Genomic DNA, 25,005 nt, shown 5'->3' with positions numbered 1-25,005 from the left:
ACTGAGACCATTTCTACTGAGGCTTTAGCAAACAGTAGATAGATGAACTTGAGGACCAAATGTGTCTCTTAGGTCTTGTGTCAAGTTTTTGATGATTTCTTTTGTATTTCTTCTTGACTTTCAGATCCTATTCACCTGCTTTAGCTTTTTTAAGGCATGACACTTTTTCTTTCGCCCTCCAGTTTCCTCAAAATGTTTATACTTGCATGATTCATGTGTCAGTGCTAAAGTGGCTTAACAAACAAAAATTATGGTTAAATACAAAGATTGGACTGAAAATGAGTGAAAAAGCCTGAGAACGAAATCCCTTTAAAAATGACACGGAAGTCCCACTCCTTGGAAGGAAAATATAAAAGAAATAAAGGGTGGCTCAGTAACATTACTTTATAACAAATAAATCTGAGATTAAGTCTGTTGCTGCCAACCAAACCATCTAAAAACATAAAATCTGTTTTAGCTAGTTGACAGAAACGGGCTAGCTAAAATTATGTCTTTTTCTCAGATGTTAAAAATGAAATTATATATTAAAGATAAGAAAAACATGTATTCATATTAACCATATATTTTTTGTTAGAATATATCCTGCCATTCACGTTCTGCTGCTCTAGGTTTAAAAATAGCTATCTGAAAGCATAAAATCTGCCCTTTTTAGTCAACGGACTGTTAAAAGTAGGTTTATTTTAGAAGTATAATTGCTAAGTTTGTGATCATTACATCTGAGATTAATATGTGGTATTTATATATCACAGTATCCTAGCCAAGTTTATGATGTTAAAAAAGTAGCTAGCTCTATATTAACTAGTTTAAACTCCTGTAAAAAAGAATAACGTTGTCACATTGGTGTGCTTTTTGATGAAAAGCATAAGGAGAACCAAACATTCATTCTCTGTATTTAGTAAATACAAGTAAAACAAGCCAAAGTAAAAAGCTACTCAACTTCAGTAATTAGCATGAATGTTCCACTCTTGAATTAATGATTCATGGGCTAATGTTTAGCATTCTAACTTGCTCCTGCAGATTAAACCCCCCGTCTCGGATGTAATCTCTTTGGTTTTCCTGTCCCTGTGCTAGGCTACCACCCAGGCTGTTTCTCAACTAAATTTAGCACCTCTGTGCCATTCTTAGCAGCCTTAGATTCAAATGGAAAGGTGCACCGAAAGTAAAAGTGAACAATGCTTTCAGTGTGTGCGCGTGGAAATAAGAGAGTGGCTTGTATCAGCTTCTCACCCATTCAAAGATATCACTTACCGTAACTCAATACGTCGTCACTGGACTCTGAGTAGGCGCTGAAGTTCCTTTCACTGCTGTCCATCCTGTGCGCGCGTCTGACGACTACCTCTAAGAAGTACTGTACCATTCTTCAGAAAATACCTTCGCTGAAATGACTGTAATTGTGATGTGATTCAGCTCCATCTTGGGTAATTCATCCTTGATTTTTCATTGAGGTCAAGTGTCTTGCGCAAAAATGATATGTGCGTAAAACTCATACAAGTCAGCTTATTATTAAGAAATATTAAGGCCAAGAGAAATGATCGCTCCGGCTGTATTAATATTTGATCATCATGAAATCGTTTTAATCTCCTTTTGTAATTAAACTTTTGACAGTCATGTAATGAAGGTTCAGCAAAAGAAATGTAGAAAATACATATCACATAACTATTTAATTACTTCCTGAAGTCATTAGAACATTTTTGCATATACATTGCCTATAAATCTGGTGAAAGGGGGGTGTGTGGGGTGGGGGCTGCACAGTTGGTCATTTCACACAAAGAAAGGAAAAGAAACATTTTCCATTTTACTGTCTTTTAAATACTATTTGAGTAAATATGCAAATTGCAAGTAAATGGTTGCACACTACATCAGTTCACAGCAAAACAGAAAAAGAAACCAAACAGATGTATATACATTAACCAGCTTTTTCCTCCTCTGTTTAAAGTCCTGTGGCAGTCTCAGTAGGGACAAACTGTTTCAGGGCAGCAAGGGAAGAAATGAAGTGTATTCACCAAATAGAGCTGTTGGTTTTCCCTCCCCTGTGGAGCAGAGTTCACGGTCAAAACATTTTCTTCCAGCGCTGCATCTATAAACTGTTAGCCTGAGATTTATCCCTCTGTGTATCCAAGAGCTCAAATCAGGACATCATCCACAAACCATTTACGACATTTTACATTTCCAGCATAAGCCGTCATCCACAGACGCTTAACTTTTGGGAGCAACATTTCAAGTTTTGGCTTCAGCGCAAGCAGGAATAAAGAGAGCAAAGCTTTTGTATCCTTTAGTCAGGCGAATAATCTAAGGCCTCACACAAAGTTCATGTGTTCACGGAAGAAATAAAGTAAGAGTAAATGAGGGATAGAAGGATTTTTTCCCCTGAGAGGAGACATATCATGTGTGCAGCTAGTCTAAGCAACTCTGTTAGGGCTGGATGGAGTCACTCTTCCTTCTCCAGAGCCTTTTGAGACTCATTAGGACCTCCCTCCTAACTGTAAAACCCCGTCATGGTTCGCTCCCCCAACAGTAAGACTAGAGTCTCTTTAGGCTGCTTCAAAATGTCCAACCAGCCTAATCAAGATGTTTTCTTTTTGATGTTGTAGCTTTCTTTGCTTACATAACACTTAATCCACTTAAGCCACTCTCTGCACTGGAGCAGGTCAAAGTCAAACACATAGGCATTTTGTTTAGATCCATTATAAATTCTTCACTCCTCATTACACTCAAGATGCTCTCTTCAGTAATGGCAGTGTTAATGTTGCAAGGTGCAACGAGGTGAAAATGTGAGCAAGCAAATGTAACTGTTGGTCACTAAGGTGCTCTTAGCTGTAAACAGCTTAAATGGATGTGGTGATTATTTTAGATTAGTCACCTAATACCAACAGTTTGCTGATAGACACTCGTTTCAAACCCCTGACTCATGAAGTCACCGCTGTGTTGGAATTCAGCCCTCTGATCGTTGTGTTTTCTGACTACAGCCATCCTTTCTGTACAGTCTCAGTAAAATCCTGGGCTCTCTGTTGTGGCTCAGACAAAGACTCACTTCATTGCTACACAAAACCCTTTACAGTTAATTTCACAGGCCATGTGGTACTAACTTTACTTTTATGTGTTCTATGATGGAGCAGCTCTTTACCTTACAGTTCAATTACCGTAATTGTCGGGCTATAAGCCGCTACTTTTTGCACAAGCTTTGAACCCTGCGGCTTTTAGTCAGGTGCGGCTTTTCTATGGATTTTCCATGATTTTTGTGATATCGTAAGACGATTTGTTTTGTTTGTTCCGCTGTTGTACGGCACTACGTTGCCTGGCGGAAGGATCGGGGTTCAAGAGTGGTATGTTAGTCACATGTCCGTCCGCCAGGAAACGTAGTGCCGTACGAAGTAGCGCGAAAAACAAACTTCAAAGTAGCGCTACGCGTTCAGCGGGAGGCGTGGATGACGAGCGGCGATAAACGTGCGAAAAGCAAGTTATGCCCAACTCCACCGGTGGATTCTGACAGCGTGGAAAAGTGCGAAAACATCCACGATCACCAACGGATTTTGAAGGGCTGGACTGCTGCATGATGGAGAGGAGGACACAGCCACGGCCCTTCTGAGGGTGTTCGACTCTGACACTGACAACGAGGATTTCTTTGGTTTTGAAAGTGACAACGAAGGAGAGAAGCGGAGAGTGGATGACGAAGCCATCCTGAGCCTGTTCGTATCCGACACTGGAGAAGAGGACTTTGGTGGTTTTAGTGCGCAGGAAGAAGAGAAAGATGGTGAATGACTGACTTTTCTTCTTGTTAAAGCCGTGTCACTGCACCTGAGCCTAAAAGGTAGTCCGAATCTATTTTTCTGGTGTGCTGTAGGTTGCTGTTATGTACTACATGTGCAAATATGTACCTATAACTTGTTTTTCAAAATATTAATAAAAGGGGTGTGTCTCCAAACAGCCATCTCTTTCCTGACAATTCCCTTTGTGCATATTCTCTTACATATGATAAGTCAACATTGAAACACCTGCGGCTTTTAGTCAGGTGCGGCTAATGTATGTACAAAACAGGATTTTCCCCTGATTTTAGCTTGTGCGGCTAATATTCAGGTGCGCTTTGTAGTCCGGGAAATACGGTATTCTTCTGATCCTTAAAGCCACCGAACATTTGGCTGCACACCAAAATTGAGCCTAGACGTTTGGAGCGGTCACGTGAGTTCCTCTGTTATGGATCTTCTCTTGAAGAGCAAAACTGTCGTCTGCATTTATGTTTCATGAAGATAATCCGTCAGTAAGATTTATCTATTGAGTGCTAACAATTGTGTAATGGCTTTAATAAATAGGATAGATGGATGGATTCAGTTGACTCTATTGTGTGATCATGTACTCAGTGGCAGCGTCTGGTAATCCCAAATACAAAACGGTAAAATGATCTGTGGTAATAAAACAACACAGGATGTATTTGCAGAGCTGATCTGAGCCTTTGCCAGCCGCTCGCAGTTAATGCCAAACACCATCCCTATCTCTGTGCAGAAATGAGTGTATCTCCACTGGAGAACATCAAGTGCTTTATTTCATTTGCAATATTGATCTTTTCTCCCTTCTTGAATTCTTTGATGCTCACGTCCAATGAAGGGACGACAAACCACAATCTAATTGATTTGGCTCAGTTAGGAACAGAGGTTCGTCGAGCTTGTTGCGATTAGAGAACTCGCGATGCTGAGAGGCAGCGTGTTAGCACTGTGCTGCATCAGAAAATGTTCAAAAATAATACCCTTGTGATAATATCATGAACGCAGACGCTCCCTTTAATGCTTCTGTAATGCTCGCTGACTTGGTGTGTAAATGAATTTCTCTATTTGCCTGAATATGACACACAGTGTGTGCAAATCCAAAGCAGCGGCGAGGGCTTTTAAGAGGCACTTACATGCTTTCAAGCATTTGTCTGCAGTGTTAATTGACACACGATGAGTAATTGAAAGTAAAAATGGAGGTGCTTGGTCATTATGAGATATGATGATTCAGTGTATTTTTATAATGCAGCCCGAGATGCCTCCGATAATGATGTACATTAAGCTGCACAGTTTTCATTTTCCTCCTCAAATCCCTCCTCCCCGGCTCCTTTCACAGCCTAATGACAGTTTTATGGGAAACTTCATTAGGCGAAGGGATCTTGAACCGATAAACATCAGCTTATAATTGTGGGATAAAGTGGCAGTGCCGTGTCTCTCTCATGTCTGGGTCAACCAAGAAAGAATGGTTCATTGTTGAGGTTAGGGTGTGATCAGACAGGTGATTTATTGGTAATTAATAGATATTTAAAATGATTTATATTTGCAGAGCCATCCTTTTCATTGCTGCCCTTTGGCTCAGGGCATACATGCGCTGGGGCTCAGTGTTTTGTTGTGCACAGCGGTCTGCAGGTAGCCTAATGATGAGAAAGCATTACAGACTCTATTGTTACTGGGACCTGCTAAACAAAGACGTTCATTCATCTAAGTTGTTATCTGGGCAGAAAAAAAGTAAATAGGTGTCTTCCATGGACTGTATATAAAAGATGGATGGCACCTGTGATGTCACACACTTGTTTTGAACCCCACAGGAGCTTTAAAATAGGTGTTTTGGTCATCGTGGGTTTTTTTGTCTTATTGCCTTGTTTTTGCTTCAGACTCAGAAATGAACATATTTTAGATTCTAGTTGGCTTCGTTAGCAGTCTGCATTTCCTAAACAGGCTAAAAAAAACCCCACTAGATTTTCACTCGTCAAAGCTGAACTACTGTGTTTTTTTTGGGCAGGCTGTACCACACACCAGGCTGTGCTATTTGTCAAGTAATTCCATTAAAAAGCCCTAAAAAAAGCACAATCAGTCAACAGTCCAATTCTGGACTGGAATACGCATTAATCAGACATCCATTTGGATACTTGTCATAACAGTATCCAAATGGATGAGTTACAAAATTAAATTCACCTGTGTACAGTGATTATGGAAGGGGACGCTAGCCAAACATGGTTTTTAATACCTTTTAGCTATACATTTTAATATGGAAATTATGTGAAATGGCTCGCTTTTGAAGCAGGCTTCAAGTTATCATCGATTGAACTGCAGTCATGGCACCTTAATTTCACTTTTCAGCCACTTGGTGTCTTCAGCTGCTGCACAACCATCAGGAACGCCTTTTATTTTTATATCTGTCTGTCAAATGGTCCACCTCTGGTATAAGAGAGAGAGAGAGGGGTTCCTACAGTGCTCCTGAATTCTCATTGTGTTTTTTCATTATTTTTATTATTCATTATTTTTGTTTTGTCAGCCTTGCTTTTGTCTCAGTGTCCCCTGGATGCAATGGGTCACTCTGCACTGGGCTTGTGTTATCATTATTGCGAGAATATAAACTCAAATGGAAGCACAATTATCGTTCCCTAGACACAAGGGAAGGGAACTTCAGCTACCTACAGGCACTGAACTTTACATTGTAATGTACTCTTTATCCGTTTAATTGCTTCTTGTTTACTTGTTGATGTCAACACATAGCCACTGCTTCAAAAGAATACAGTATATGCATGTTAGCCATAAATTTTCTACAAAGGTAACCTGCAGCATTTTCTTGTTAACAAAGTTGCTGTTTACATTTAGTGTTGCTCTACTGGTGTGTATGCTTTAGGTGTTTTCCTACATACATTACATATTTGCTCTTTGCTGGTGCTTTCCTGTATTTTTTTGCATTTGTGTATGCACCCATAGATTGGTGCAGTGGTGTGAAGCCACTGGCAAGCGTATTATGTCACTATAGATAGTTTCCTCTGTTCACATCCATGATGCAAGCAAAATAGGGGTGTTATAAGAATAACGCAAGATTATATAGATATTATAATTACTCTCTGCAGTTTTTAAGGAACAGTACTAACTTTGAGAAATGAGATACTTGACTTTTGGTTAAAACAGTAATAAGAGTTACTGTTATTACATTGTTATCACAATCACTGTGAACAACTGAAAACACCATCAAAAACAGGTCAATTCAACCTACATAGCCTACTCACTATTAATGTCTATATACAACCCTACATTAGGAGCAAATTTTCACACGTGGTATGGTAGGTTTGGGTAACCTTTTTACTTTTTATTTATTTATTCAGGTTGTCTCTTTTTAGAATTAAAAATAATTGTTGATTTGGTTCTGATGTATTAAAAATATTTGAAAAAAACCAAAATGAAATTTGAAAATCAAATCATTGGCCACCCAAAGGGTGAAACAGCAGATAAGCGTTTTTAGCTACGGTTACTTTACAGGCTAACAGGCATAGATTGTAACTAAAAAACGTTTATGTCCTGATGCCAAAAGACTGTATGTTTGTTACTTTTTTTTGATGAACCCATATTAAACCCAGTGGAATTTCTGATAGGTCTGTATGTATTTGTGACGTACACTTGATACTGTTTCTGATCATTGTACGCTGCTCTGTCATCTATGAGATATCTAAAAACTATACATGCATATTATTTAAATATTCTATAGCAAAAGCAATTTTGTTTCTTTTGGTGATTATATCTTTATGCGTACACTGTAAGATTAATGTATGGTCTTGCTTATCTTGCTGCTTTCTGAAAACTTCTCAACCGTTTCATAAATTCTGATCTATTGTGTGAAAAACAGAATATTTTATGATGAGAAATATGTTGAATTATGTATGGGAGAATAATATTAACCTATATAGGGTGTTTGGGGATCAACCTCGTTCTGTATTCAGCAGTTTTTAGGCCAAATCGCTGAATGTTCTATACATTTGCTTTGGAACTTACATCTGCTGTGTATAGCACAGTCAGCAAGTCATAGAATATGTCTTTTAATAAAATTCATAAATCCACTTAGCGCTTGTGTGTTATGTTGATGGCAAGGTCATAGAAACGGGTCAATTAAAGATTTAATTTTTTTATGATCACTAGTATCTGTTTTCTGTGATGCAGATAAAGCGCTGACCATGACAAACTTTGGCAGTTTTTGTTTTTACATTTTTCCCAGCTTGTTCAAAGCAGTTCCTGGATTGTAAACTATCCAGGACAACCTCCATCTATTACACCTGGCTGTTTAATGTGACTGCTCATAACTTCACAGACTGGCAGTTTTGTTAAAGCAAACTTTTGGCAGGTTGAGAACATTTTGATAATCTCGTTGTGAGCAAGTATGTAAATGGATCGGTGCCGAGGTGAATGCACCCTGCAACTATCTTAATGCTAAACAAAGAACCCGGGCCTGGAGTATGTGCTGTCACGCGAGGTAGACGCCTGAAGCAATTCTAGCTTCTTTGTTGCGTTAAATGTCCTGAAAATCCAAACTCTTGCACTGTGAACAACCCTGCCACCCAAGGGGATCTTCAGGGAACTTTAATGTTCTTACACAGCCATTTTAAATCGGTGACTCACCCCAAGGGTGACAAGACCGTCCCCAAAGTTGCCATGATTTTTCGCTGCGGAAATGTTCTTTTGTGTTTGTGTAATGCCGCAGCCATTACCACTAAGTTTGGCGGATTAGGATCATATGCTTACACACATTTCATAGGAGGACAGAGTTTGACTTCCACCGACATTCACAGAGTGGAGTCTCTGACTGGCTAGCTGTATTTATGATGCTTCACAGGCCAGATACTGAAATGAAAGAGGCTCCACTCGAGGGGCTCTCTGTCTTAATCCGCGGACATTATCTCCACACTGTAAGTGGGTCTTGGCTCGTTACCCTGCAGTAGAGAGCCAGGCTGGCAGGGTTGCGAGGAGAGAGGCAAAACAGGAAAGGGAAAGGGGGGAGGGCCTTGCCCAGCCGCCGAGAATGTAATCTCCAGATTAGGGGGCGAGACGAATTCCTGCTGCCAGCCTGACCTTGTCAAGGCAATGGAGGAGCCAGAGTGAAATTGAGATTTCAGGACAGGAGCGAGTCGAGATGTGTTTCATTCTTTTTTTTTTCTTTTTCTTTTTCCACCCTGTGTTAGTTTCTCTTTCAGGGGTCACAGCTTTGACACCATCATTCATGCTAAATGTGTGCCGTCACACTGTTAGCACACATGAAGTTTATGTGAGCAAAACCATATCTGGCACTGACCATGCTCTCGGCAGTCACTCAGTCCCCCTGTGCAGTTTTTATAGGATGAGCAGACAAAGGAAAAGAAATGGTGTTCTAATTTATTGAGACTGGTAAATATGAGTGTTTCAGCCAAAAACGACCAAGGCTTTGAAAGCTGTCGTGCTGAGCTGAAACATTTATTTAATAAGAAAAAAAAGATCAACAGTTGTTTTATTGGTCAAATAATGCTGTTAGAAAGGTTCAAAAGAAAGTGGAAGCAGTTCCAGCTTCTCTAATAGCAGGACTCACTACATGTATTTCTCCAGAATGATTTTTACTTGAGAGGAGTGCTGCATGCCTCAGATGGTCAACGTGACAGGAGCTCTTCAGCAGTATTAAAAAACAATCTCAGGAGTTCTTAAGTATGACTAAAGAAAAACTGAGACACTTATTTTAAGTTCAGCCTCTGAGCAGGATGGCACCGATTGTAAAGGAGATAATCACTATTAAGTGAATTGCAATTTTCATCCAGAAGAACTACACATTATTAATTTTACATATTAAAAGACTGGTTTATAATACAGCATAATCACTGTAATGTTGCTACTCTGTAATCACTTTAAGTAAATTATTGAGATCCTTAGTTTTTATCTTCTTCTTACAGATAAATGAGCAAATTACCAAGTAAAAATCAGAAAACATTTACAAATATAATAACTAATAAAAACCCATTCTGAACAGTATGTTCCTTACTCTTGGTTAGAAAAGCAACAGTAACCTCTCGATCTTGGTTAGCCAGTGTTTGCTAAATATTTCTTTGTTTTGGAAATCACTGAACCAGGTCTGTTCCATAACTCGTACTTGTGTCTCACTTTAAATATATATGGTTGAACACAAAGTTCATTCACTGACCTTTGGTGCATGGACATGCGTTTCCAATGAAGCTCCATCTACTTCAAACCACAAATAAAAAAACGTTACACGGGCATGAATAGAGAAAAAAAATCTTTAAAGTTGAAGAAGCAGAGCTGTTCAAACTCCCGCACAGCTTCTGTTTTGTTAACAAGCTTCCTTTGTGAATATTCTTACTTTATATTCTGAGTATTTCAACTTTCTGGATGACCTCCGTGTCCTTTCATTGAGTTTATATTAGCATGTTCTGCTGGATGGAAACTGGAAAATGAGAATAATAATGTGTTTGCCCCTATTTGAGCATTTCATTCATTTGACCCGTAATTGCAAAACAACAAAATAATGAGTGTGTCTGCCGCAGACAGCTGCATACAGCATCAGCTGCATAAAGGAAGTGGCAGAAAGCTGCCGATAAACTGCCATTGTGCTGTTTAGACAAGACATGTTTTTATTGCTTCAGACACTCGCTGGAGCAGAAGAGAAACCCACTGTCTTGCAATTTTCAATTCAATTATTTACGGAAGGAAACGCATTTGAGTCATAAGCTCTTTCCATGCAGGTACATCCTGTCTGTGCTCTAGTCAAATGAAAAGTAGTGCAAATGATAATAACGCTCATAAAATACAAACAAAGACAGAAAAAGTGTCAGTTTTGTCAGCGTTCTCCGATTAGGAATGTGATCTGCATTGCCTGGAGAGAAAAAACATAAACATAATAATGTTTTTTCCCTTTATTTGAGACCAAAGACTTGTCTGTTAATATTGCATACAAGCACATGTAACTCCTGACAGTCTCTGTTTAGTACAGCTAAGAAGTGCGTGTTGCCCTGAGGGCACCTCAGTTAGATAAATACCACAAACATAAAAAAAACTAAAATCCACGAGTAACATAAAAAAATGTGGCATAAAACACTTTTTAATGTATGATTAATTCTAAAGCACCAGTCAGTTGTGCTAAATTGAACCCAGAGCAGTGTAGCTGCACATTCTCTATGAAGTACAACGCTGGCTGGGCTTTCATTCATTTTCTATGCTCCTTTTTTTTCTCATCCGCAGCTTTCGTTCGCACCACAAAAAGGTGTCATTAGATCTATAATTCAAAGTCTTTCAAAGTTTTTGACACGAACGGTTTGAATATCCTTGAACATCCAAAGCCACTGCGGGCTCTTGGGTAATTAGCGCTTGAATCAGTGCCGATGTAGCGCTCATTATATTTCTTAGCTGTGAACTTTCGCTTCATATATATTGTTTACCGAAGTGTGGCCACTAAGAGCACCCACACTGCCTTATTAGAAAACCGCTGACCCAGTGCTCTTTTCACATTTACATTAAAGCAACACTGGTTCTTACCACTTTGGTATTATTGGTAATCAGTTATTAAAAATGAAACCATGATAATTGAAGACAAAGTAAAGTTTCTCTTAAATTGTGGGTTTTAGTGTAGCATGGGATTAAATGAACAGCTGCTTTTTAACATTCACTGAACAACTCAACATTTTGTCAAACTGGATTGTCAGAGGAGAGTGACAGGGTGAATATTTGAGATGCCTGAGCATTAAGAAAGAAGGTAGTCAAGGGCAGTTAGTCTAGCTAAGCATGCAGGCTGGATGGTGACGGTGAAACAACTAGACAAGAATGAGTGAATCAGATCAATGGAGCATTGTTTGTCAAGAAATATTGGATGACAAATCACCAAATGTTGCTTTACAGTTTTGTTGTTGTGCAGGACTAATAAATGAGACACAGAGTGCTAATCTGACTGATTTAGGAAGCCAGTAGCAAGCTCTTCATGATAAGATAAGATAAGATAAGATAAGATAAGATAACCTTTATTAGTCCCACACGTGGGAAATTTGTTTTGTCACAGCAGGAAGTGGACAGTGCAAAAGTTATGACGCAAAAATTAGAATACAATAAGAATAAATACAGTACACAACTGTACAGAATAGAATAAAATAATATACTATATACAGTAGAATAAAATAGAATAAAAATATACAATAAGATAAAAATAGAATACGAATGCTATATACAACTGAGTAAAAATACAACGATGCCAGAAAAGATTATTGCACTTAGTGTTATAAACTAGGGACTCACTATATAGATATATATGAAATTTAGATCTTCTCTGTCAGATCTGGTGTTTAGTTTAAGGAAAAAACACTGTTCAAGACCATTACCATATTTAATAATACTAATGTTATACTTTATATACCTGCTGATTATAGTACATATAGCTTATAGCTTTAAAAGGCAATTTTTGTCATTAAAAACTACAGAATGTACGAAAACTTTCACCACCAGGGGCACCATTTTACCAGGTGTGTTGAAATATTAAAAAAACCTCTTCTTAATTTCTTCAGTCAGTTTCCAGAGCTGTGACTTTTTGAGCTGGGGCCCAAACATCACAGCTCTGAGTGCACAGGGTTGCTTAAATAATCAACCCACTGGGCCGCTTTTTGGAGGAAGATTTGCTCAAATAAAAGATAACAGAAAGAGTCATAGAAACAAACAGTTACCTGTAGTGTTTGCACTGCAGATCAAAGTGAGTCACAGCATGTGACTCACTTTGATGATCCTCCTGGTTGTCATTGTCTACTGACAATGTGGGTTCACCCCAACCCAGTATCACGGCAAAACGTGTAATAGACACACCGGTCCACCGTGACCATTTCATGCTTTGCTTCTAAAAACACGTGAATAGGGCACGCATGCTGAAGTTGGATTAACAGCAGGTGGAGGTAATATATTTAAAGCCACGAAGTCTGTAACAAACAAAAAACGTATGAAGTGCATTCCAGGGTCCTTAATCACCAGAAACGATTAAGCTGAGCAGCTAATATGTATATACATGTTAATTTATTAATAATGTCTGTTTAAACACTTCCTCATGATTATTTTCATGTTGGTTCGAAATAAAATCTCCCTCTGCTGTTACTGCAACTTACTGCAATTTCTGTATGTGTGTATATTTCATGTTTTTTAGAAGCAAATCGTGAAATGGACACTGTGGACCAGCTTTGCGTGTAATAGATGTGTGATATCGGGTTGTACACCCAGTGTGAACATAGTGTATTTATGCCATAGCTCTGAAATTGTTAGACTTAATGACCCAGTTGCTTCCGTCCCTAACTTGACTCTGTAGCATGCAGCTGAAGTCATGCATAATCCCACAAAATCTACCCAGCTTATGAATTTTAAATGGGAAGACCTAAATCACAGAGCTGCTTTTAAGTGATTCCATTTCTAATAGGAAAGCAGACAGCTGGGGCGGTGTCCCGTCGTGGGACGACGTCACTCAGGCTGACATATTTTATAGATTGTAAATATATTTTCATGTGTGCATAGGTTGGAAAGTTGACACATTTGATGCAAGAGAAACTTTAAAAAAAAACAAAAAACTCCCAAACACGAAGGGGCTCAGGGAAGAGCAGACGCACATGGAGAAGAGAGGTGCTGTTGTGCTTTTTCAGTTTCTTTTAACTCTGTTTTTATTTTTCTTGTTTTGTACTCTTCAAGTTAATTGCCAAGTTCTGTGCACACCATTCAGCAACACTCTTGACTTGTGAAGTTGTGTGGAAAATGAAAAGAATTCAGCTGTTTTTATGCCAATATTATGTCTCAGCTGAACAGAGACCCATATGGATTGAATGAATAAAATATTGAGTTTTGAAGTTTTTTCTTAAGTTATGCTTCACTCTGACATTCTGCTCTGTGAGCTCTGAAGGAGCCACTTGGCCTAAACATTACTAAATATGGATATCATGTTCCCCTCATGGGGATTATTGCTGCTGAAACTTGTTGCTTTTTCTTATCGCTGAAGAACAAAAGCCTTCTCTGTGTACACATATATACTAGCTGTAAATGTAGGACCATTCTTGGACCATGATTCTTGTTTACTACACTTATGTGTTGGGGTTTCAACCTTTACCATGTCTTCTTATGTCTGAGTCTTCATAGTGTCTGTCTGGATTGGCCCTCTGTCACTCTGATTCCTGTGTTACTGTGAAGATTAGATCCTCGTGTTTCTTTGTTCAGAACACATGATTAAATTTTGGGGGTTTATTGAGACTTCTTTGTATCCAAATGCCAACACACGAGGGAGGCCTTGAAAACAGAAAATAAACCTTTATTTAACCCGATAACTAAAAAAGTGAAGCCAAAGGCTCGGTCAAACAAAACAGGAACTCCTGCATGAAGAGGGCAAAGAGATGGACTGATAAAAGACTGAATGAGTTGGAAAAGGTAGAAGCAATGAAGGCTGGAAAAATATTGGAAAAGAGGGGAAAATGAACAAAGGCTGGAAAGGACAACACTAAAACATAAGAGAAAATTTACCTTGAATATAAAGTAGGAAGGAACTAAAAGAAGAAACTCCGGGAAAAAAGAAGACAGAGATGGGGGACACTGAAAGAAAGAAGAAGCAAGAAACTAGAAACACAAAGGAGTGCCACAGATAACAGTTATTGTTGTTGGTGATTTGTCCTGGTCAAATTAGCAGCAGTCTTCTACATGTAGAAGATTGTACAGTGAAACTCTTCAGCTGAAATGATTTGGAGATCCTTTTAAATCTCTTGCCAGGCTTATATGAAGCCACCAGAGATCTTTCGCTCTTGACACCAAACACTTCAGCAAAGATGAGCACCAGGTTTAAATAAAACATGTTCCTCTTGTCACTTCTTAGAGAGAGATTTTAGGCTGTGCCAGAGGACCAGGATTATGACGATATCTTTAGCTGGCTCCAACGACTAACAAAGAAAGAAGCAAAGTCTAGTTGAGTAATGGGAGCATAAGCAGTTTGTATGATGTTATATATGGCGGTTATTGTGACCAAGCCAACAGGGATGTAGCATAAAAAACAAATAGTGGAAGAGTAACGGCTCCATGTCATGGCCTCAGTTCAGTAGTTATTATCAGCTGTGCGGCCTGCGTTCATCAGATGATGGTATCCTACTAATGCTTATTAAACCCATGTTGCACGCTGCGGCTTTTAAGGAGGTTCTAATCATTGGCATCTAATCTAGAACACCAGATTATAATTTAAAAATGTTGGTGGTTTTATTAAGCAGCAACAGCCCTCATCAGGGGAACAGGATGTACATACATATTCAACAATATGTAGGCCAAGTGGCTCCTCAAGATGTTTTAAGGAAATCTTCAAAATTCAATGTTTCATTAATTTATTCCATTTGGGTCTTGGAGCAACTGACACACATTGGCTTCAAAAGCTCTATCAACCCACTGAATTTCTTCACGAGTCGCCGTCTTCTGTTGAATGAGAGATTCACATAAAGCACAGCCAGTGTAACAAGAGTAAAGACTTCTGATGCTACACTGTCAGGAAATAAAGTACCTCATTGTACCTTTAGGGGTACAAGGCTACAGTCATTGCACCCTTATACCTGGAGACAAGGACAGATCCTTTTTCAGGTTCACCTTGGGAGTTATGTTTCCTATAGATTGATCTATTTGACAGAAGGCTGTCTTTTAGAGATCTTTATTAGGACTGAACTAAACAGTGCGTAGGTATAAATCAGGTGTACTAATCTAAAGGAAATGGGGTGCAGCTGATTTATAAGAAACATTTCTATCTCTTATAAATGCAAAAAAAATAAAAAATGCTTATGCAAATGACTATTTTTCAAAATTCTTTGGATACAAAATTTGATTAATTGCCCAGCCCTGATTTGTAGCCTTGTAGGTTTTTTATACCTCAGCTGTAAAAGGCTGATGGTGTTGTCTACCTGCCGGGCAGGTGAGCCACCCTGACACCCAAGCTTGTGAATGTGAAGTGCCGTAGGAGTTTCACATCGATACCATAGGTGTTTCTTTTAAAAATCTCAAACAAGGTTGAATCTTAGGCTACGTCCACACATACTTTTGAAAACGCAGATTTTTCTATGCGTTTGCGCCTTTCGTCCACACGTAAACGGCGTTTTCGGTCACTGAAAACTGAGATTTTTAAAAACTCCGGCCAGGGTGGATATTTTTGAAAACTCAGTTTTTGCATTTACGTGTGGACGAGAAAAACGCAGAAAACGCAGCGTCAAAGGTGTGCGCCTTTTTTGACGTCACACTGTGCGCCACGTTATTATTTCGGTGAAATGAATTTCTACAATACTGTTTCTGTTAATTCTACTCTCTGCAGTGTTTAAATGCTTACATATACACACAGTTACTGTCCCTCCACACATACGACTCGGTTCTGCTTCTGTGCCCCATCCTTGTTTACTATTTCCCACCGAGGCTTCTAGACTTCTGATTGGCCAACATTTCTACATGGTTAAGAATATAGCGCCACCTGCTGCTTTGGCATGTTCCTAGCAGCGTTTTCCTTCATTTCTACGTTTACGTGTGGACGGGATTATTTTTTAAAACGAAAACGGAAAATCTCCGTTTTCAAAAATACCCGTGTACGTGTGGACGTAGCCTTAGTGACCTCGACCTCAAGGTCAAGTCAGAGGTCAAGTCTTCTTAACATTGTTTGGTTGGGGTTGAGAGGAAGGAGGCAAGACAAAAGACATGCTGTGAACGAGGGTTAGACAATAATAAAATCTTTAAAAACTTAAAGTAAAATTAGTCTCTTGTTGCAGTATCAGGAAACACTGTCTACAGGTGTAACTTTTAATAGTTTGGGAACCTTTTTGGTCCAGAAAATTAGCCTGAGATGGTACATTTATGTAGGTTTTATTTGCAGGGAGACTCTTACTGTACCCCTGTTTCTGAGAGCGTACCTTAAACAAGGGGCGATCGTGGCTCAAGAGTTGGGAGTTCGCCTTATAATCGGAAGGTTGCCGGTTCGAGCTTGAACAGTCTCGGTTGTTGTGTCCTTGGGCAAGACACTTCACCCGTTGCCTACTGGTGGTAGTCAGAGTGGTGGTGCCAGTGTCCGGCAGCCTCGCCTCTGTCAGTGCGCCCCAGGGTGGCTGTGGCTACAATGTAGCTTGCCATCACCAGTGGGTGTGTGAATGGGTGGATGACTGGTTGTGTAAAGCACTTTGGGGTCCTTAGGGACTAGAAAAAGCGCTATACAAATACAGGCCATTTACCAATTTCAGATGCAAGAAGTTGGGGTGAAAATAGGGCTGCTCAATTAATCGAATTTTAATCATGATTACGATCTGGGCTTTCAACGATCATTAAAAATGACTGAGCCGATTATTAGCCCCTCCCTCATGCTTTATTCTCGTGCTGTTCCGTGTGGCAAATCGAGCGCACCTCTCTGCATTTCGAACACGTGTCACAACAATTAAGAGCAGCGGTCCCCAACCTTTTTTGCGCCACGGACCGGTTTATGCCCGACAATATTTTCATGGACCGGCCTTTAAGGTGTCGCGGATAAATACAACAAAATAAAACTAGTAGCGGTACCGAAAAAAAGAAAATTTATTCATAACACACGTGAAAAGACCCAGGAAAACCGAGTAAACGATAAAAAACAAAATAACGCTGAAAACAGATAAAAACCCTGAAAACTATACATTTCACACCTGAGCCTCAACTCTCGTGGCCCGGTACCAAACGACTCACGGGCCGGTACCAGTCCGAGGCCCGGGGGTTGGGGACCGCTGATTAAGAGGACCCGAAGGAAGCTCGGAAAGCTAAGCAGAAGTTATTTGGAGAGGAGAGTGACTGCTGGTTGAAAAGAGAGGTAAAAAAAACTTCAGTGGTGTGGAAACATTATGGGTTCGCGGAGTCAGACGTGGATCAAGTAGACATAGTGTGTAAACTTTGCTACAGTGTCGTAGCTGCACCACAGAGCAACACTGCAAATTTCACTAAACATAGATGTTTACATTTTTCATTTATTTTTTATATTGCAAACATTTGCACTGTTATCAGTATTTGCACACTATTTTATATTATTTTTTGACAATCTTTAAAGTCATTATTCAATACATTGTTATTGTTAAATAAATATCGTCAAATAATCGAGATCTCAGTTTCAGTGAAAATAATCATGATTATCATTTTTGCCATAATCGAGCAGCCCTAGGTGAAAATTCAATAGAGGTTTTTGTCGTGCCTCGTGCATAGACAAGCAAATTGAGTTGGAACAGAGGAATCTGATAGAGCTGGTAGGAAAGAAAAAAGAAAACAACAGGCACACAGTGCATGTGTCAGTGATGCATGTTTCATCTCTTTGGTGTGAGCAGGACTCTGAGGTGGAGGAGCTTCTCAGTTCCATATTTTCTACATTTCTGTGCCGCAAACAGGATTTTGAAGGAAACTGTGGTTGGTTAATTTGCACTAGCTGATTCTGATGCCATGTTTAGAGGGTGAGCTCATTTGAAACTGCTGTTTTGGCTGCCTATTACACCTGCTGATTGATTGCACTGCCCTGTTGGGGCTCATTTGGACTTGAAATACAGCGTTTTCTTGTGCTGTAAGCTTGAGGGGGGGATGCAGTTGAATCACAGTCTCACTTACTGTCTCCCAACGTAAAGCCTGGTGAAAGGAGGAAACTATGTCTTGGCATGTTGCTAGGTGATGCATTAATATTAATGTTGTCTTTTTTCTCAGAAAAACATTAACTCCGTGCCCCCTTTGGGATAAACCAAAGCTTAAAGATATCTCCATCTCGCTGATACTTCTTTTATCCCCGTTAAAACTCGTATCAAAGGTTTTAATTACATTCTGCTAATGTAATGCTGCAGAGCTTTGTTGGGAAATTACAATTGGCTCGCAGTTTCTAGTTTGCAGAGCTGATATGGTCAGCTCTTGTAATTGAAAAACGGGTATGTGGTGCATCTGCTCATGTGATGTGTTAAACCAGAGTGTGTTCAACTTTATAGAAACAGAAACAGACCTTGTTTTGCCTTCATCTAATCACTGTCAGATCAGATTCTCAAGTCGTCTTCGTAAACCTCGACTCAAAAAAACAAAGGTTGATTGTTCTGGTTTTATCTAATGTTTTTTTGTCCTGTTGGAAAATCATTTTGTGCGGGAGACATAAATCTGTGATGGAGTTCACCTTCTCCCTCACCCTTTCCTCCTGTTGGGCTTTTAGCCCCGAGTCTTTTGTCGCGGACCCCTCCTGCACCTCTCTGCAAAACCATTTTCCTGGCGCTGAAACACAGATGTTATCCATCTGATTAAATGTTCAAGGTTACATCTCCAAATACATCAAAGTCTCCCTCTCCCGAAAGAAGAGGCGTGACAGCCAGTATTTTTGGTAGCCTGGAGGTGCAAGTGCCAGTGTCCTCCCTTTCATTTTTTTCCACAGGAACATGAAAGAGACTGCAGCGCATGTCGTGTGTGCTCAAGTAAATCGGTGTCTCTGCTCAAATTAGAAAGTATTAATGATGGCTGTGACTCAGCCAATAGGTGAGATGGGTGATACTGAAGGGAACTAAGAGTTTGACAGTAAAAATATACTGATGAGGGTCATTTTCTTTCCCATTTCCAGGCTTAGAAAAGATCTGTGTCCCCACAGAGAGAGTCCCAATAGCATCTCAATTTATTTTTTTTATAATCATGGTAATAATGAATTTTGAATATCACTTGTTATATATACTATATACTGTTTATTGGTAATTTAGTAATTCATTCACCTTAAATTCATGTGACACATGCATCACAGGAGTCACAGTGAGGTAAGATAAGCAAATGTGTCATCCATTACACCATGGAGCCTCTAATTTGTATTACACAAACAAATGTCATAATTTAATTAAGCAATAATTTTATTGTTGACAGATTATGATCAGTGAGATTTACCAAACAAACCAAGCATGTTATGGTCAATTCAGTGACTTCAAGCCCAAATCACCAACAGCATTCTGGATAGTTGGTTTGATGTGATAGTGCTTATATGCTGTGTCGGGGTTCTTACCAAACGTGGTGATGTGTACTATGGCCAAACATTGGTCTCGTCTTGTAACCAAAAGTCTTGCGAGTTGTTCAGATGCTTTGTTGGAGCCTTGCTCCAGGCAACATTTCCAAACAAGCTGTACTTGTTCAGCCTTCTTCTAATTGTACCGTCTGCAACTTTAACATTTAACATTGTAACTGAGGCCTTCAGAGCCAGACATTTGGATCTCTTGTTTCTTTATCACCGAATGGTCTGAGTTTGGGGTAAATTTACTGGGACAGCTGCTCCTGGCATGATTGTGGTGTTGTGTTAACATACACCTGCCAAAGCTTCTGCTCTCATAGAGGTGCTCATTCTTTTGAGCACTTTTTTTTGTATTAACAATTTCAATATGCAAAAATATTTAGGAGCTAAATGAGCGCCCTCTTTTTGACTCACCCTTCATGCTGCAGCTTTCTCTGCCAGAATGAGAAAGGTGGATGGCTGCTGTCACCCTGCAGCAAAGTTTACAAGAAATGATATGATTAGAAGATTGTGGCAGACGGAGCAGTTTTCCTGCATACAGACAGCTTTCATTTGAGTTTCTTCTGCATTCATTTGCACTCTCACAACAAAACAAAGCAACAGTGGATAAGAGCAGGTGAAGAAATTGCTTTTCTTCACGTGACTGGAAACCTTTATTGGCATTTTAATGCGTAAATACAGACTGCAAGGAAACAGTAGAAAGAACTAGTTAGTGAGGGTTTAATTTCATTCAGACTCACAGGTGAAGTTATTAGTGGAAACAGTCACCACCTGAAAAAATCAGGTACATTCAGCTGCTCCCTCGCCACAAGGGATTACGCTGCATGTTCAATTAGACAGAGGTTTATACCAGATGCCCTTTCCTACTGGAAACAAACCAGCAACCTTTGGCTTAGCAAGTGTTCAAGAAGTAACAAGAAACAAGGATACGCAATGGAAAACATAAAATAGCAAGAGAAATTATGAATACCAGTAAAAGAACAAAAGCCAGAAAGCAGAAAGAATAATACAATAACAATATATCAATGGGAAATAATTATAAGCAGGCAATAAAAAAGAAATCTAAGATAAAGATCACATATAATAAAAGCACATGAAAAAATAAGACTGTAAAAAATGTGTTTTCAGAAGTAATTTAAAGTAGGTCAGTACTTAAAACTGACTCAGAACATACTGTACTGGTTCAGTTGTGTTTATTTTGTTCTCCCCCTGAAGTGAGGGGGTATGTAATCGGTGCTGTCTGTCTTTGCTACCAGTCTAGCACCCACAGTTTTCAAGATATCGTTTTCACATTTTGTGTGATGGTGGAAACCAATAACAGCTCGAGCTGATTTAATTTAGGTGAAAATCGGGTCAAGGTCAAAACTTTATATTACCCACAATTTTCATGGATCTTAGTCAAACTTCACAACAATATACTAGGTCTTGGGGGACATGAGTACCTAGGTTGGTTAAGCATTTGACCTTTACCTTCATTGTTAGCGCCCAAGGTCAAAATTGACCTTGAAAAAAAATTCAAGAAACCATGGGGAGAGCTGTAAAACACATTTTATTAAACGCACTCTATGTCAGCCCTATGGCATCACAATGATGCCATAAATGTTCACAAAATCACACATTGCATAAATATATCTTAAAATCTCAAGTTTTTACAGCTTCTGAAAGACACAGATTTCAGCCAATTCTGCTTAATCACATGAGTAAACATAATAAAATACCGTTTTAGTATGCAAGGCTTCGAGGTAATAGGGTCAGGGGTTTAGTTTCCATTGGATCATCTCCAACCTTTAAAACACTTGTTTTGTTTGAGCTCGTTAAAACATTATTTTTTCAGAACGACACTAAATGACTTCTCAGTGACGCAAAAAGATTTAATATACTGCACCAGATTTCCATATTCTTTCATGTTTCATTTATGCCCAATTTTAGGTTGCAATGTGGAATTTTATAGTTTACAGTTTGATAGTTATAGCTTTTACTGTGTATTAGAAAAGTTGGAGAAAATCATGAAAAACACTCCTTTAAACAAAGCTTTACTTGTAAAATTGTTTGAGGTTCTTGCAGAGGAGAAAAAACCTAAATATTTGCTTTTTAGTAACAATTTACTCTGTGTTTGTGTGTTTTGTAAATGTGCTGTAGCTGGGTTTTGAACAAAAGACACAATCCTAATGTGTCAAATTGAAAAACTTTAAGGAGCCTTTTGACATTTTCTCAGCAATTTGAGAAGCAGCATTCACTTGAGGTTGAACAGTTCAGGACTTTGAAGAAAAAGCTTTTACCAGAAGCGAGTTTTGTGTTCATTACTGTGTGACACAAGTAGCCAGTGTAGCAGTTTCCAGGCATTATGACAGGCAAGGCTAACCGCTATCGTATACTGATGTACTCTCATCTTGTTCTTGTGCTGAAAACAGTGCATCCCAAAATAAAAGAAACTTCAATTATTCTTTCAGTGAAGATATGTATTTTTTGCACTAGTACTTCTCTGCTGCTCCAGACCTGTAAGTTCATGCTTTTCAACACAGGCTCATCTTTTTTTTCTTGCTTCTTTCCAGAGATTGAAAAAATTCAGAAAGACGAGGGGAAGGAGGAGGAGAAGTTCATCGATGTCGTCATCAACAAGAACATGAAACTGGGCCAGAAAGTTTTAATACCAGTCAAGCAGTTTCCTAAAGTAAGTGCTATGGTATCACCACCAGAGATTTCTCCAAGAATGTGATGTGCACAGATAGAGAATTTTAGATTGCGTTATTTATAGATAATGAAGTCAACTACAGTGGCTCTACTTTTGATTTAAATTCCTTCCAACAGCCACTTGACACTTTTTGTTGATGCTTTATGTTATTAGATGTAGCATATCCGGTAGATGGTGTTCAGGCAGAGAGTCGGATGACAGAACTGGGGTAGGACGATGTTAGGGAGGTTACTTTCTGTCTAAAGAACTGTTTAAGCTTTTGAAATGTATAACTTTAATTCTAATTGTTCCTCTCTCCAGCACCAAACTCTCCTTTGTGTTGACCTTGGTCAGTGGCGCTGTGATGCATCTGTATATTAATTTGTCAACGAATAACCTCGCAGTGGATTTCATTTTATTGAATGTCAAACGATTCCTTGTGAAACATGGGAGATTCTGGGTCTTTTACAAGCTCTAGAAGCTGTTTTTCTCATGACAATTTATCGCTTGTATGGGGAGAACGTGATTGCAATGTGGCCCATAAGTCACAAATATAGAGTCCAGGACGGTCGGCTTCACAATGACCTCCATGTAAAGCCGTTTTGAGTGATAATACTGTTGGCACATTTGAGAGCACTTCAGCCTCACCCGCTAGCAGGAGCCTTCATCGACAGCTGCATTTACTGGAGCCACAAGCTCGATGCGTGACAGGGATTTCCCACTGGGAGCGTGATGAGGAGGCTTGGTGTAAAAGTGAGAGGGCTGCTCCTAGTTGGGGGACATCGCTCAAGTTTTCATCTCAGCCCCCACGGGAAGGATAGCGGCAACCTTCAGTATACCACTGGAGAGGACAAAGCTGAACCAACAAACCTCTAGGTTTGGTTTCATCAATCTCAACACCAGACTCAGAGTGACATTTCAGCATATAAACATCACCATGCTTTATTATTGTTATTATTTCACACGTAGCACTTAGTTTGTATTTGTGAAAGACTGTAGATCAAACAGGAGTTAACACTTTATGTACTTTTTAATGAAATATTATAAACTAGAAATTTTTACAAAAAAATGCAAAAAAAATGGTCCCTCGTAACATCTTTTTAAAACTTTAAAAATCTGTTTGCTCCATCTTTTCTTTCTTTAATTTTTATTTAATGAATTTGTCTGAGGCTTAAAAGGGATTTCATATATTTTTAAGGACTGAATCCCCTGCTGAACCTTGACAAACTATAGATAGATGCATTTTGTGAATTGTATAGGCATACACCAGGAATTCAAATAGAGTCAAATCTAATTTATCAATACGTACTGTATGTTACATTAATGCAGTCTCCATAGTTGTATTCTATAGATAATAATGCATGTAATGCTAACATTTTGCTAGCTAAAGCCTTTGAGACATTGCAGCTGTTTAAAGCACATTTCATGTTCATTCATGTTTTTAAAAATCTGTTTAAATAATAGTCAAATGAACTCAGTGTTTAAAAAGTAAAACCACATTTAGCTTAGATTTCCATATAAAGGTCTTTGTCTGTACTGTGGAAAGACGATACATTCGTCATCCGGTAAGGTTAAGATGCACTCTGTTGTAAACCTCAAAGTAATTCAGCTAAATAAAATAATCTCAATTAGCGCTGCCTGTGTACGACATACATATGTGTGTAATGCTATCTGAGACTGATCTGAGTCTCCCAGGTTCACAGCTAAACAGATTTGCTTTGACAACTTTGATAAGTAGAGCCACTAATATGCTGTTTAGAGCTCCTACAAGCCACCGGAGGAAGACAAATTCAATTTGTTCTATCTGACAGGTAGCAGTGGCAAGAGTGATCTGTCTGACTTGAATGGCTTTTCTCCTGAGCTGCGAGCATCACCTTTTGGCTTCTGGCATTGAAGTGGCACTGCCATTTTCCAAATGGCCATTTAGGAGCACGTGCAGAGAGGTTAAATCCATCGTCTGCAAACACGGCTTTTTATCAAAATGAAGCAGGCAAGGACACCATGCAGCAAATTCTAGGCTGAGATAGAGCCGTGTGTCAGCAGTGATTTTTAATACCCAACACTGATGAATTATTTAGAATTTCTAAAATACTGGAAAGAATGACGCTTACAAAGGGATCCACTATGTGGTGCGGGGTGTTGTGAACATGGCAGTACTGTTAAGTTAGCTGTCTTTTACGTTTAATCGAACCCTTGTCGACATAAATCACTATGACACATAATGTCACGCCTACCCAGGAACTAAAAATATTCTACCTTTTGAACGTCCATGCGCTATCAGAGCTCATCTGTACCCTTCTTGGTTCTGTAGGCCTTCTCCTAGAAAGCTCTCTTTTGGCACAAAGCACCACAGGTCATTAGTGAGGCGTAAGGAGTCCCACCGGTTTATTTCCAGTTCAGACTGTGGCGTTTCTCTGGGCTGGGAGCTGTGATTTATCCTTCTGCTGTCGCTCCTGTCCTGCTGTCCTCAGCATAATCACTCGGCACTGGCTCTCTGTGCGCACACCTTTCGCCAGACTTGCAGTAATACATTCAGCAAATGATGAAAAGAGCTCAGATGTGCTCAC

At 39.3% G+C, this 25,005-nt stretch overlaps 1 protein-coding gene across 1 annotated transcript in view; it reads left to right on the top strand.

Annotated features, from left to right (window-relative positions):
* khdrbs3 (KH domain containing, RNA binding, signal transduction associated 3) overlaps nucleotides 1-25,005 on the top strand; it is a 169,061-nt gene that overhangs the window by 49,854 nt on the left and 94,202 nt on the right. The window contains exon 2 of the mRNA XM_085261278.1: nucleotides 22,320-22,438. Coding sequence (XP_085117404.1) covers nucleotides 22,320-22,438 — 119 coding nt within the window. The remainder of the gene's footprint in view (nucleotides 1-22,319; nucleotides 22,439-25,005) is intronic.

Source organism: Mchenga conophoros, linkage group LG22 (genome assembly GCF_057382185.1).
Source record: "Mchenga conophoros isolate Kocher_MC1m ecotype Shallow Benthic linkage group LG22, M_conophoros_male_GT1.1, whole genome shotgun sequence".
In the NCBI taxonomy this organism is placed as follows: domain Eukaryota; kingdom Metazoa; phylum Chordata; class Actinopteri; order Cichliformes; family Cichlidae; genus Mchenga; species Mchenga conophoros.
The sequence above is the reverse complement of the archived record's forward strand: the minus strand, read 5'-3'. Positions and strand labels throughout refer to the sequence as shown.